Consider the following 12,643-nt stretch of genomic DNA (forward strand, 5'->3'; position numbering starts at 1 on the left):
AGGCAAATACTATCACTAAGCCACATTCCTAGCCCTACCCATTTTTAAAATTAAAAACAAAACAAAACTGCCAGCCTCCCCCTTTCTTAAATTAAACACACACACACACACAGAGGCACAACTGACAAGTACCAATGGGCTCAAAACCTATAATCCTATCTATTCAGGAGACCGAGATGTGAAGCTCAAGGTTTGGAGCCAGTCAGAGCAGATAAATCTGTAAGACTCAATCTCCAATTAGCAGCAAAAGGCAGAAGTGGAGGGATGGCTCAAAGGACAGAATGCCAGCCATTAGTAAAAAGTGCAATAAGTGTATCAGATCCTGAGTTCAAGCCCTAGTACTGACTCAAGAGTGTGTGTGTGTGTGTGTGTGCGTGCACACACACAGACTCACACACAAAGTCACACATTGTATGATCCCAACTCTATGGCATTTTTGGAAAAGGCAAAACAAAAGTATGGAAAGAAACAATATGAAAAGACAATGGGTCACCAAGTGTTAGGGAGAAGGACAATTAAACAGGATTTCTGGAACTATTCTATAGGGCATTATAATGGTGGATATGAGTTAATGTACATTTGTCCAAACCCATTGGCTGTACCCAGAATGAATCCTAATATAAACTTTAGGTGATAAAGACACCAAAAAGGGGTCTAGGACTGTAGTTTAGTGGTGGAATGCAAAAGAGAACACACTGGAAAAAAAAAAAAGTAACAAGGGTCTTGGAAGGAAATGTGATACTGGGGAAGTGTAGAATGTGTGAGCATAGGGTATATAAAAGTGCACTCCGCTCAATTTTGCTAAAAATTATTCTAGAAAAATAAACTCCCATTTGCTATGCACTGGTGGCTCATACCTAGAGGGAAAATAATTTTGAGAGATGTACTGCAATTATATATAAAAACAGTATAAAGAACTTCAATAAAAGCTGTTATTCAATAGGGGGTTGGAGGAGGGGAAAGAGAAACAGGCTTTTTTGGAGCAGTAGGCACTATGGAGAGGGGATTAGAATAATGAGAGTAAAATGATGAATATGATTAAAACGGATTGTTGGTAAGCAAGCAAGTAGAACCATGAAACCTGTTGAAATGGTATTAGAATGGGGGAAGGGAATTGAGGAGAAGGGTAGTTGGGGAGGCTACTTGGAATACATTTTATACATGTGTAGAAATATCACAATAAAATTTCCCCTAGCTAATATGTTAATAAACAAAGAGATTACTCATATACAAAATTTTATATAGCATTTGGCTAACAAGTAAGCTTTAAATGGAATTAATTTGGTCAGCATCATTTTAAGTGAGCTTGGCATAAGTAGAAATACCTTTGAATAAATGACAGCAGGTACACATGCACACAGGCACGCACGCACACATGCACACATGCCTATTTAGGATTAATGGCTCAAAAGGGAGATACCATTTTGAAAATGGGAAAGCTGAGATAGGTCATAATAAGCCTCTAAACACCATGCAAGCTTGCATGTTTAACTCTCTGGACAAATCACATGCTGTGCTAGAATCTTTATTGCAAGCTTAAAGCCTGGAGAATGGCCTGTTAACACTTGTCTTCTGGAGCAAGGCAGGAAACTGGAAGAATTATTTAAATGTTCTATTAACACAAAGGAATACTGCTGGCTGTGGTGATTTTCACCACTCTCAGTAGCCCTAAGACCTTATTTATACTAGGTTAAAGGTACTAACCCTTTCTAAAGAGCTGGTACTTCTACCACCTCATTTCCAAAGAGTTTTCTAACACATTCTTTGTTTATATTTAGTTTAAATGTTAGCAAAGTATCACTAAATTACTGAGTTCCTCTTTATAATTCTTTAAAGCATGTTGAATGAAAACCACCCCTCTGTACAACATGTAAAGATGTTAACTTTTTTTTTTTTTGGTTGGTTGTGGGGCTTGAACTCTGGGCTTGGGTGCTGTTCCTGAGCTCCTCAGCTCAAGGCTACAACCCTACCCCTGAGCCACAGCCCTACTTTCCAGTTCCTAGAGATTAATTGGAGATAAGAGTCTCTGGGTCTTTAGTGCCTGAGATGGCTTTGAACTGAGATTCTCAGATCTCAGCCTCCTGAGTAACTAGGATTACAGGCCTGAGTCACCGCACCTGGCAAAAAATTTTTTTAAATAAAGTAACGAAACAAACAGTATGACCCTACTTTTTCAAAAAGGAATTTTTACATGGCTGTATTAAAAAAAAAAAATGAGGGACCAGAAGTTTGGCCTAGTGATAGAGTGCTTGCCTAGCATGCCCCAAGACCCAGGTTAGATTCCTCAGTACCACCTACATAGAAAATGCTGGAAGTGGAGTTTGGCTCAAGCAGTAGAGCTCTAGCCTTGAAAAAGCCCAAGGGCAGGTCCTGAGTTCAAGACCCAGGATTGGCAGAAAAAAAAATCTGAGAGCTGTGAACTTTCAAGTGGTGGCCAGCTAGCTATCTTGTATTATCATCTATAAAATTCCTTTTTCCCCATATTTCTTTGCCAGTCCTGGGGCTTGGGTGCTGTGCCTGAGCTTTTGTGCTCAAGGCTAGCACTCTTCCACTGGAGCCATAGCTCCATTTCCAGCTTTTTGTGGTTAATTGGAGGTAAGAGTCTCATGAACTTCCTTGCCTGGGCTAACTTCATACCATAATCCTCAGAACTCAGCCTCCTGAGTAGCAAGGATTACAGGTGTGAGTCATTGCTGCCAAACTCCCCAGATTTCTTTCTTGTAATTCTAATCCTCAGCTGGGCTTTTTCCTGATTCTAAAAGGGCTGTTAGCCCCTAGGAATAGGAAAGTAACTGAAGCCTGTTAAAAGCAAAAGTGTTTAGCCAGGTGCTAGTGGCTCATGCCTGTAATCTAAGAATCTCAGTTTGAAGCAGACTGGGGGCAGAAAAGTCCATGAGACCCTTATCTTCAATTAATGAACGAAAAGCCAGAAATGAGTTGTGGCTCAAGTGCCAGCCTTGAGTATTATTGCATAGCGCCCCCCCACTCCCCTGCCAAAACACACACATTGAAGGTTTATAGTGAAAAATGGCTATGTCCTACTTATTTCTCCTCACATGATTCTGACTCTACAAAAGAATCATTTTTAATTATTTGGCTGTTTAATAATAACATTAAGTATTTGCTTTTTACCAGGCACTGTTCTTAAAACATCACAGGTATTAACTCACTTAATTCTCTTAATGGGGATGTATGAACTTGCTGCCAAAATGCTGACAACTGAGTGGAGGGGCTGGAAGGCCTCATTGCTGAGTATGTGGATTTCAACGTAAGCTCCTATTTTTCAACTTGATACTCCGATTTTCTGAGTCCAGTGGGTTCCACTCCCCTGTAGATTGAACCTTTGCCAGACATTGTGGTGAACCTGTAATCCCCAACACTCAGAAAGCTAAGGCAGGAAAATGGCAAGTTCAAAGCTACCCTGGATTTATGGAGATATGGAGAGACTGTCTCTAAATAAGACACGAAGAAGAAACCAGATAACCAACCTCTGTTAGGCTCTGCATTCAGCTTCATCCATCCCCCCCACTTTCCTTTCCTTGCTTCATCCACCCCCCCACTTTCCTTTCCTTTTTCTTACAACAACAAAACCCTGAACAGCTTTATTGAGGTACTGTGGTTTGTTTCTTGACTTCTCTCCATGCAGACATTCAGCTTTCCAATTTGACAAGTTGCTAATCAGCTTCTTTCCAGCACCCAGATTTTGTTGTTCTCTTTTATCTACTATCTCTTCCCTCCTACTCTGTTGATCTCTGTAGTTTGCTTACCATGGTAAGCATAAGTGTTCAACAACACATTGTCTTTAATCAAAAACATCCCAACTTTCTTTTCTCCTACCCCATACCCTCCCCCTCACCCCCTTTCTTCCTCCCTCCCCTCCCCCCTTCCTCTCCCCTCCCCCTCCTGTTATTGGGCGTGAACTCCCAGGCGCTCTCCCTAAGTTCTTCAGCTCAAGCTGTCCCTAAATTCTTCAGCTCAAAGCTAGCGCTCTACCACATTGAGCCACGGTGCCACTTCCAGTTTTCTGGTGGTTAATTGAAGATAACAGTCTTATGAAGCCAGAGTTTGGCCAGGAGTTTGGCCTAGTGGTAGAGTGCCTACCTAGCATGCAGGAAGACCCAGGTTTGATTCCTTGGTACCACATACATAGAAAAAGCCAGAAGTGGTGCGGTGGCTCAGGGTAGAACACTAGCCTTGAGGAAAGTCCAAGGACAGTGCTCAAGCCCTGAACTCAGGACTGGCAAAAAAAAAAAAAAGTCTTATGAAGCCGAAGCCATGTGAAGCTGGGGTGGCGAGTGACTCATGCCTGTAATCAGGAGGCTGAGATCTGAGGATAAAGGTTCAAAAAGGACCTGAGACTCTCATCTCCAATTAACCTCTGGAAAATGGGAAGTGGGTCTTGGCTCAAGGGTAGGGTGGGTATCCTTGAGCAGAAGAGCTCTGGGATAATGCCCAGGCCCAGGGGCAGGGTAGTAGCCTTAAGCTGAAGAGCTCAGGGACAGTGCCCAGGCCAAGTTCAAGCCCCATGACCCACACACACAAAAAACAAAACAAAACATAAAAAAACTTGGACTTGGCCCCTCACCAGTGCACAGACCCATATGCTTCTTGCACCATCACACAGATGACATGCCACCTCCCACACATGCTACTGAATAATCATTAATCCATAATCTTTTACTCATATCCACTTTTAACAGATAAGAGTTTATTTTTGTTATATAACTACCATAGTAAGATTATGCTCTATAAGATATCCTCTAATGTCTTCTAATACCAGGTCCGAAAGTGTTACAAAAATCGCTCATTTGATTGGCTTGTTTGATTCAGGATCAGCTCCTTTTCTATGTCACTTCTTTTTTAATTTTTTTCTCAATGCTAGTGCTCTGCCACTTGAGCCACAGCACCACTTCGGGCTTTGTGTGTGTGTGTGTGTGTGTGATACCGAGGAATCGAACCCAGGGCTTCATGCATGCAAAGCACTCCACCACTAGGCTCCTGGCCCTCTATGTCACTTCTGAGCTAACTGTACTGCAGACTTTCCTTCATTCTATTTGGTTGACTGCTTCTTCTTTTTTTTTTTTTTGGCCCCCTTCTCTCTTTCTGGCCCCGCTCGCTCCGGCCCCTTCTTGCTCTGGCCCCGCTCGCTCCGGCCTCGCTGGCTCTGGCTCGGCTCGCTCCCGCTCGCTCCGGCCACCACTCGGTTGGGCTCCGCTTGCTTGCTTTCGCTCTCTGTCGCTTGTTGCAGTCTCGTCTCCGGCACTTCCGGCTTGGTTGTGTCTCCTCTCTGCCACTTCCGGCTTGGTTGTGTATGTGGGATACCGAGGAATCGAACCCGGGTCCTTGTGCATGCTAGGCAAGCACTTTAACCGCTAGGCCAAACTCCCGGGCCCGGTTGACTGCTTCTTACTGTTATTTTTTTTTTGTATTCTCTATATTTCTTTCATTGGGATTAGATTCAAATTTATTTTGTGGAGGTAAGAATCCTTCTCAAGTGTTTATTTCCCTGAAATACTTAAGAGACACATACTGATATCTGCACTATAATGTACAGAAAAAATGAACAGAAAAAATAAGATGGATAGAGGGATGGAAATATGGATTAATATATAATAAAGCAAATGTAATAAAATATAAAATACTGCTGGGTGCTGGTGGCTCAACCTGTAATCCTCGCTACTCAGGAGGCTGAGATCTAAGGATCATGGTTCAAAGCCATCCAGGGCAATAAAGTCTATGAAACATCTCCAATTAACCACCAGAAAATGGGAAGTGGCACTATGGCTCAAAGCGATAGAACACTAGCCTTGAGCTGAAGAGCTCAGAGACAGCACCCAGGCCCAGAGTTCAAGCCCCATGACTGACCAAAAAGACAGACAGGCAAACAGAAAGACACATACACATATATGAGCTCCAGTGGTTCATATCTATAATCAGCTACTCAGGAGTGTATATATACATATATGTATTATATACACACATGTGTATATAAACCACATATTTATACATATATATATATATATATACATACCACGTGTGTGTGTGTGTGTGTGTGTGTGTGTGTGTGCATGCGTACTGCTGGGTACCAGTGTATCATACCTATAATCAGCTACTCAGGAAACTGAGATCTGAGAATTACTCTTTAAAGCTAGCCTGAACAGACAAATACAAATCCATGAAACTGTTATCCCCAATTAACTAGTAAAAAGGTGGCAAAAGGTAGAAAGTGTGGCTCAAAAAATGGAAAAAAAAATGAGTAAGAAGACAAATAAGACCAAAGGCCCTGTGTTCAGGCCCCAATGCTGACACACACGTAAAAAGAATGACAATTAGTGATGATTAAAATATTAAATCAATTTTCTAAAAAAAAAAAAAAAGAATGACAGGACAGTAAAACAGGTTCAGATGGGGGATGAGTACAGTAGGAGGGAGGCAGGATAACAGAGATGAGAATGAGGATGAATGTCGTTTAAGCAGTTTATCTGCATGTATGAAAACAGAGAAATGAAATGTATTGAAATTCATTTAAGAAGAGGGAATAGTATAAGGAAGAGTGATAGAAGGGTTGAGGCTGATCAGGATCCATCATATTTATGTATGAAATTGTTACAATGAAACCCTTCTTGCAGAACTAGAGTATGTTAATAAATGAATGAATGAATAAATAAAATTTTTTTTTCTCTTTACCTATTTGATGACATAATGAGGTTTTTCCTCAGAGGATATCTTTTATATCTTTGATGTGTTTTAATCCATGGAAGGCACTATTCTTTTTAATGCTGCAATTGCCTTGTCTATTTAATTGCAGCCCTTTCAGACTGGCTCCTGATATGACTCCATTAATCTCAGACAGCTTCCTTGCATTTGTGTGCAACAGGCTGCCATGAAGCTAAGGTAAGACTTCTAACCCAGACCTTGAGTCATCCTTTATTTCACACAAATTTGAGTTCTTTTGGAAGAAAATGGAATTTAAAAACTAAAACTTGGCACAAAGGACAATTATTGCTATTGAACTGTCACTACTTTTTGACAGTGAACTGTGCTAGGACATGTCTGTTTTGTTTTATTTATGTTTATTTACTTTTCATTTGTATATTTACTGTGCCAATACTGGTGCTTGAATTCAAAATCAATGTTCTCATCTGGCTTTTTTGCTTAAGGCTAGAACTCTACTAAGTTGAGCCTCATGTCTACTTCTAAACATTTTTTTCTCTTTTTTCTTTTTGCCAGTCCTGGGGCTTAAACTCAAGGCCTGAGCACTGTCGTTGGGATTTTTCCTCAAAGCTAGTGCTCTACCACTTGAGCCTCAGCACCACACTTCTGGCTTTTCTATGTATATGGTACTGAGGAATTGAACCCGGGTCTTCATGCATGCTAGGCAAGCACTTTACCACTAGGTCAAATTCCCAGCCTTGTTTTTTTGTTTGTTTTTTTGCCAGTCCTTAGGCTTGAACTTAGATCCTGAGCCTTCTTTTGCTCAAAGTTAACATTCTACCCACTTGAGACACAATGGCACTTTCTAGCTTTTTCTGTTTATGTGGTATTGAAGAATTAAACTGAAGGCTTCAGGTATTCTAGGCAAGCACTCTACCACTAAGCCACAATCCCAGCCTGGACATATTTATCTTATTTTTTTATTTTTATTTATTTTTTTTGCCAGTCCTGGGCCATGAACTCAGGGCCTGAGCATTGTCCTTGGACTTTCTCAAGGCTAGAGCTCTACCACTTGAGACACAGCACCACTTCTGGCTTTTTTTTATGTATATGGTACCAAGGAATTGAACCCGGGTCTTTGTGCATGGTAGGCAAGCACTCTACCACAAGGCTAAACTCCAGGCTGACATTTATTTTTTAAAAATAAATATTAATAATTAGTTCACACCAAGATTTCCAGTTAAATCAATAGTATGGTTTTTTTCCCCTAGTTCTCTGATTTTATAGCTTTTATACTAAAAATTTTCATTTATAATATGAACTAAATTTCTTATAACTTTCTCTTTATCCGTGTATGTGTATTATGCCAATATTATTACTAACAATAAGATTACTAAATGCAATTTCAAATTTCCTTGTGGTTCTTATTGTTCTTTAATTAGGAGTAAAGGGAGATAAGTGTAAAAGCAAGTCATATCAGTTGTTAGACCATTTCCCCTTCAATTTGTATCCTAAGACAGAAAAAAAAAAAAAGAAAGTCTTCAGGGAAGGACTATCAACACAGGACAAACCAATCACCTACCGAGCAACATGGGGTCAGTAGAGAGAAGAAATATGAATCCACAAAAGAAATCATGAACATAATTCTCATTAACCAGGCAAGGTAAGTCAGAGCTGACAGGCAACTGCAAATTTTCTCAGCAGGAGCTATAGTGAAATGCTGCTTAGCAACACCCGAAGGCAATGACAATGACAGCCATACAAAGAGCTAGAGAATCAGATTTAAGTGTGACAACCATACCATCTTACAATGGATGAGGCACCAGCCAGGCACCAACTAATTCTGGTAAATTGGTAAAATAAGGAGACTGTAGTGTCCATATTTTATTACTTTCACTTCCTACTTTAAAAAATGGTACAAACAAATTTCAGATAATGAAATCACTAAGGTAAACAATCCTGAACAGGTTTTTTCAGAAATTTCTTAAAAAAAAAAAAAAAGTTTAACTGAGTTTGTTTTCTGTTTTTTCTTTTTTGGTACAGGGGATTAAACCCAGGACATTGCATTTGGCAGGCAAGCACTTTGCCACTGAGCTACATCTCAGTCCTAAAAAAAACTTCTTAAATGTCACAGAATACTATGGAAGAAGAAAGCTGTGAATTTAGAAGTCCCACAAAATCCAAAGTTATCCTACTAGAATTTTTTTTTTCAAATTTGAGTTTCTAATCATTCTATGTTTTTGCTGCTGTTGTTGTTTGTTTCTTTTTGGTTTTTTGGTGCCAGTACTAGAGCTTAAATTCAGGGCCTGATACTCTCACTTGGCTTTTTCACTTGATCAACACCTCTACTCTTAGCTTTTCGCTGGTTAATTTGAGATAAAAGTCTCACAGATTTTTTTGCCCAGGTTGGTTTCAAACTGGAATCCTCAGATCTCAGGCTCCTGAGTAGCTCAGATGACAGTTGTGAGCCACCGGCACCCCATGAATTCTTTATATACATGGACCTTTATTCACTTAATTTGATGGCAGGGTTTGAAGTAAGGGTCCTATGTACACATGGAACATTAACAAAAGAAAAAATAAAGATGCCCTTGCTATTGTGCAGATATGCTAAGGCAAAATATCAAAAAGGTGGCCTAGTATCAAAATTTAACAAAGGATCTCAGGCAACTAAATTTGAAAGGCCCTGTGACATACATATACCATACAAATAAGTAAGGCATTTTCTGTCAGCTTTATGAGCCTGAGAACTACCTCAGCACCTAGAAAGTTTTCATACTTAGTTGGCCACATTTGTTTCATTCGTATGTCAACCAAAATTCCAGTAAACACTATTATAGGTATTAGAGGTATCATCCAGTCACCTTGAACAACACTTTTGGACATTCTTCGGAAATGTACATCACTGACCTGAGTGATGTTTGTGAATATTTGCTCAGACATTCTCTCGCATAGAACAGCCAGCAACTGCAGGACCACCAACTTCCGTTCTTGGCTTTCCACCAGAGAATACTTCCGCTCCAACTCCAAGAGGCTTATGCTAGAGAAGGGCTCAGCTTTTACCTCTGCCTCCTTTTCCACAGCTAGATGAGTCAATTCCTGGAAATAGTAAGAAAGAAAAAGATATAGAAAAGTCAGTAAAACCAAGAGCTTCAGAAACCTATCCAGAAAACTATTTGAAAGGAATACATGAGGAAAGAGCCTTTATTGCAACATTACTCATCCTAGTCAGAAACTCACTGGGTATGGTAGCACACATCTATAATCCCAGAACTCAGGAATCTGAAGAAAGGAAGTCTGTCAATTTGAAGTCAGCCCAGGTTACAAAGTGAGAATCAGAATCAATCTCAAGATAAAAGAGAAAGGAAAGGGGGGGGTGAGAGAGAAAGAGGCAACACATTTCCTTGGGAAGGGAAACCTTAAGTTCCCTAACAATTAGTGCTTTAAGACAGTAATTGACAGCTTAAAGCAGTGGCACTCTAGGTGCTTGGTAATTTTCCTCCCCAGGGGACATTTCGCAATGTCTGTAGGACATCTTTGCTTGTCGTAATTGGCAGGTAACACAGGCATTTAAGAAGCAGAGGTCAGAGATGCTGCTAAGTACCCTATAATGAACAAGACAACCCCCACAAGAAAAATTTTATCTGGGTTAAAATGTCAATCATGCCAAGGTAGTTATCCCGGTTTAGAGTAGAGCCTTTTCATATCTGTCTATCTATATCCATCCATCTATTCTTTTTTTTTTTTTTTTTTTGCTAGTCCTGGGCTTGAGCTCAGGGCCTGAGCACTGTCCTTGGGCTTTCTCAAAGCTAGAGCTCTACCACTTGAGCCTCAGCACCACTCCCAGCTTTTTTCTATGTACGTGGTATGGAGGAATCGAACCCAGGTCTTTGTGCATGCTAGACAAGCACTGTACCACTAGGCCAAACTCCTGGCTCCATCCATCTATTCTTGAGATAGGGTCTTGCTATGTAGCTTATACTGGTCTGGAACTCATTATATAGCCCAGACTGACTTCAAACTTGAGATCTTTTTGCCTCTGTCTCTTGTATCTGGTTATAGGTATGTACAAGTGCATACACACAGGGACTATAGGCATGTGCCCATCCAACTTATTTTACCTTAAAAAAAAAAAAACAAAAACACACAAGTGGGGCCCAGTGGCTCACGCCTGTAATCCTAGCTACTTAGAAGGCTAAGATCTGAGGATCAAGGTTCAAAGCCAGCCCGGCACAAAAGGACCTGAGACTCTTATCTCCAATTAACCTCCAGAAAATGGGAAGTGGGGCTTCGCTCAAGGATAGGGTGGTAGCCTTGAGCTGAAGAGCTCAGGGACAGAGCCCAGGCCGAGTTCAAACCCCATGACCCCCACACACAAAAATAAATAAATAAAATTAAGCACATATCTCCTTGGAATACACTATGAGTGGGCAGTCACAGAGATAGGGGTGTCCAAAGGAGTCAGGACAGTCTGAAAAAAGGTATCCCCAAGACCAAGTGCTAGAAATGATGGCCCTAATTCCCTCCTTGTATGCTCACCTACCCACCTAACTTTGAACTCCAAAGACATTCTCTTTGCTAGAAAATGGCTTCGGGGGAGAGTAGAGAAGGCAGAGCTGGAGGTCACCAACTAGTGATCATGGGGGATAAGTTACTCTGGGAGACTGGGGGGCTGGGGTAACACAACCACTGGACTAAGAAGCAAACCCAGAAAGGTTTCAAGTAGCTACAGAGTGAGAAAGGAAGAATTGGTAAATCTCCCTTCCAAAATACCTGACAGAACAACAGGCAACAAGGATAAGGGATTATCTATAGCTGAGAAACCTGCTATTAACTTCAAAAGAGTTCATACTGCCAGCACAGAGCAAAAATTAACCCTTTCCAAGATCATAGCTTGGTTTTGTTAATGTTGACATTTCAGTGTAGGTTACCTTGGAAAGTAGTTAGACCCCACCTGTCCCACTGAAGGTGAGTTTCTTCTTTCTACAAAACACACAAGACCCTTTGTCATCTGCTCATTTCCCTGACCTGGGACCCAGATTTTAGGACCTGAAATTCTGTAAATGCAAGGTCTTCCCAGAACTAGCCCAGAATTAAAGCTGATCAATTACTGTATGGAGTTCTTACCTTCAAACAGAAGATGAAGAAGTCCCCTGCCAAACCACATTCCTGGAAATGGGACAGCAAGTCCCCAAGATGCTCCACCTGGCTCTGTTCCGAAGACACCTTCTGGTACAGGGCTTCATCTTCATCTTCATCACTGCAATGAAGATTAGTATTTATCTTAGCCATGTCACCCACTGAAATTTTTTTGAAATTTCATAAGATAACACATTATTTCAATATAGTTGATCACTAAAGAAATCACTAAAAATTATTTAACTTATTTTTTCTATTTCTCCATACTAAAAAACAAACTAACAAACAAAAACAACAACTATTTATTCTCTAAAACTAGGCTACTATATCTATCATGGTCATTTGCTGAAGTGGGAAAAGATTCATGAAGGAGTGACTTTCAAGATGGATGTTAAAAAATTACTATTATTTTGTAAGTTGTAAAAGCGAGGAGGAATAAAAGTTATTATCAAATATGCTGATTACCCAGGACAGACAGAGAAATTAAGCCTTCAAAGATCCCAGAGGGCTTTGGATATTCTTTAAAGGACTTTTGATTTTTTTCCCCCTTGAGTTGCCACTGAAGGGAAAAGTGGAAAAAAGATGTGATCACCATGAGAGGAGATGCAGTCAATGTCAACCCATATGAACCCATTAGCTGAGATAAAGAAATATATAACAGCCAGGTATATTAGTTCATGCCTGTAATTCTAGCATCTGGGAGGAGCCAGGAAAATCACAAGCTTGAGGCTAGCCTGGGCTACATTCAGAGTTCTAGGGAGATGGAGGGTGAGAGGACAGACAGGCAGGTAGTCAAGCAGTTAGGCAGGCAGGCTGGTTTCAGTGTGATTGCCAAATAATAAAATTTGGC

General features: G+C 40.6%; 1 protein-coding gene across 1 annotated transcript in view; it reads right to left on the reverse strand.

The window, feature by feature from the left end:
* Tango6 (transport and golgi organization 6 homolog) overlaps window positions 1–12,643 on the reverse strand; it is a 148,250-nt gene that overhangs the window by 97,775 nt on the left and 37,832 nt on the right. Inside the window, exons 10-11 of the mRNA XM_090357379.1 lie at window positions 11,782–11,914; window positions 9,565–9,753 (exon numbers count right to left, since the gene is read on the reverse strand). Of these exons, the coding sequence (XP_090213505.1) occupies window positions 9,565–9,753; window positions 11,782–11,914 (322 nt within the window). The remainder of the gene's footprint in view (window positions 1–9,564; window positions 9,754–11,781; window positions 11,915–12,643) is intronic.

The sequence above is a fragment of the Megascapheus bottae genome, chromosome 24 (assembly GCF_031878675.1).
Source record: "Megascapheus bottae isolate mThoBot1 chromosome 24, mThoBot2.hap1, whole genome shotgun sequence".
NCBI lineage: Eukaryota > Metazoa > Chordata > Mammalia > Rodentia > Geomyidae > Megascapheus > Megascapheus bottae.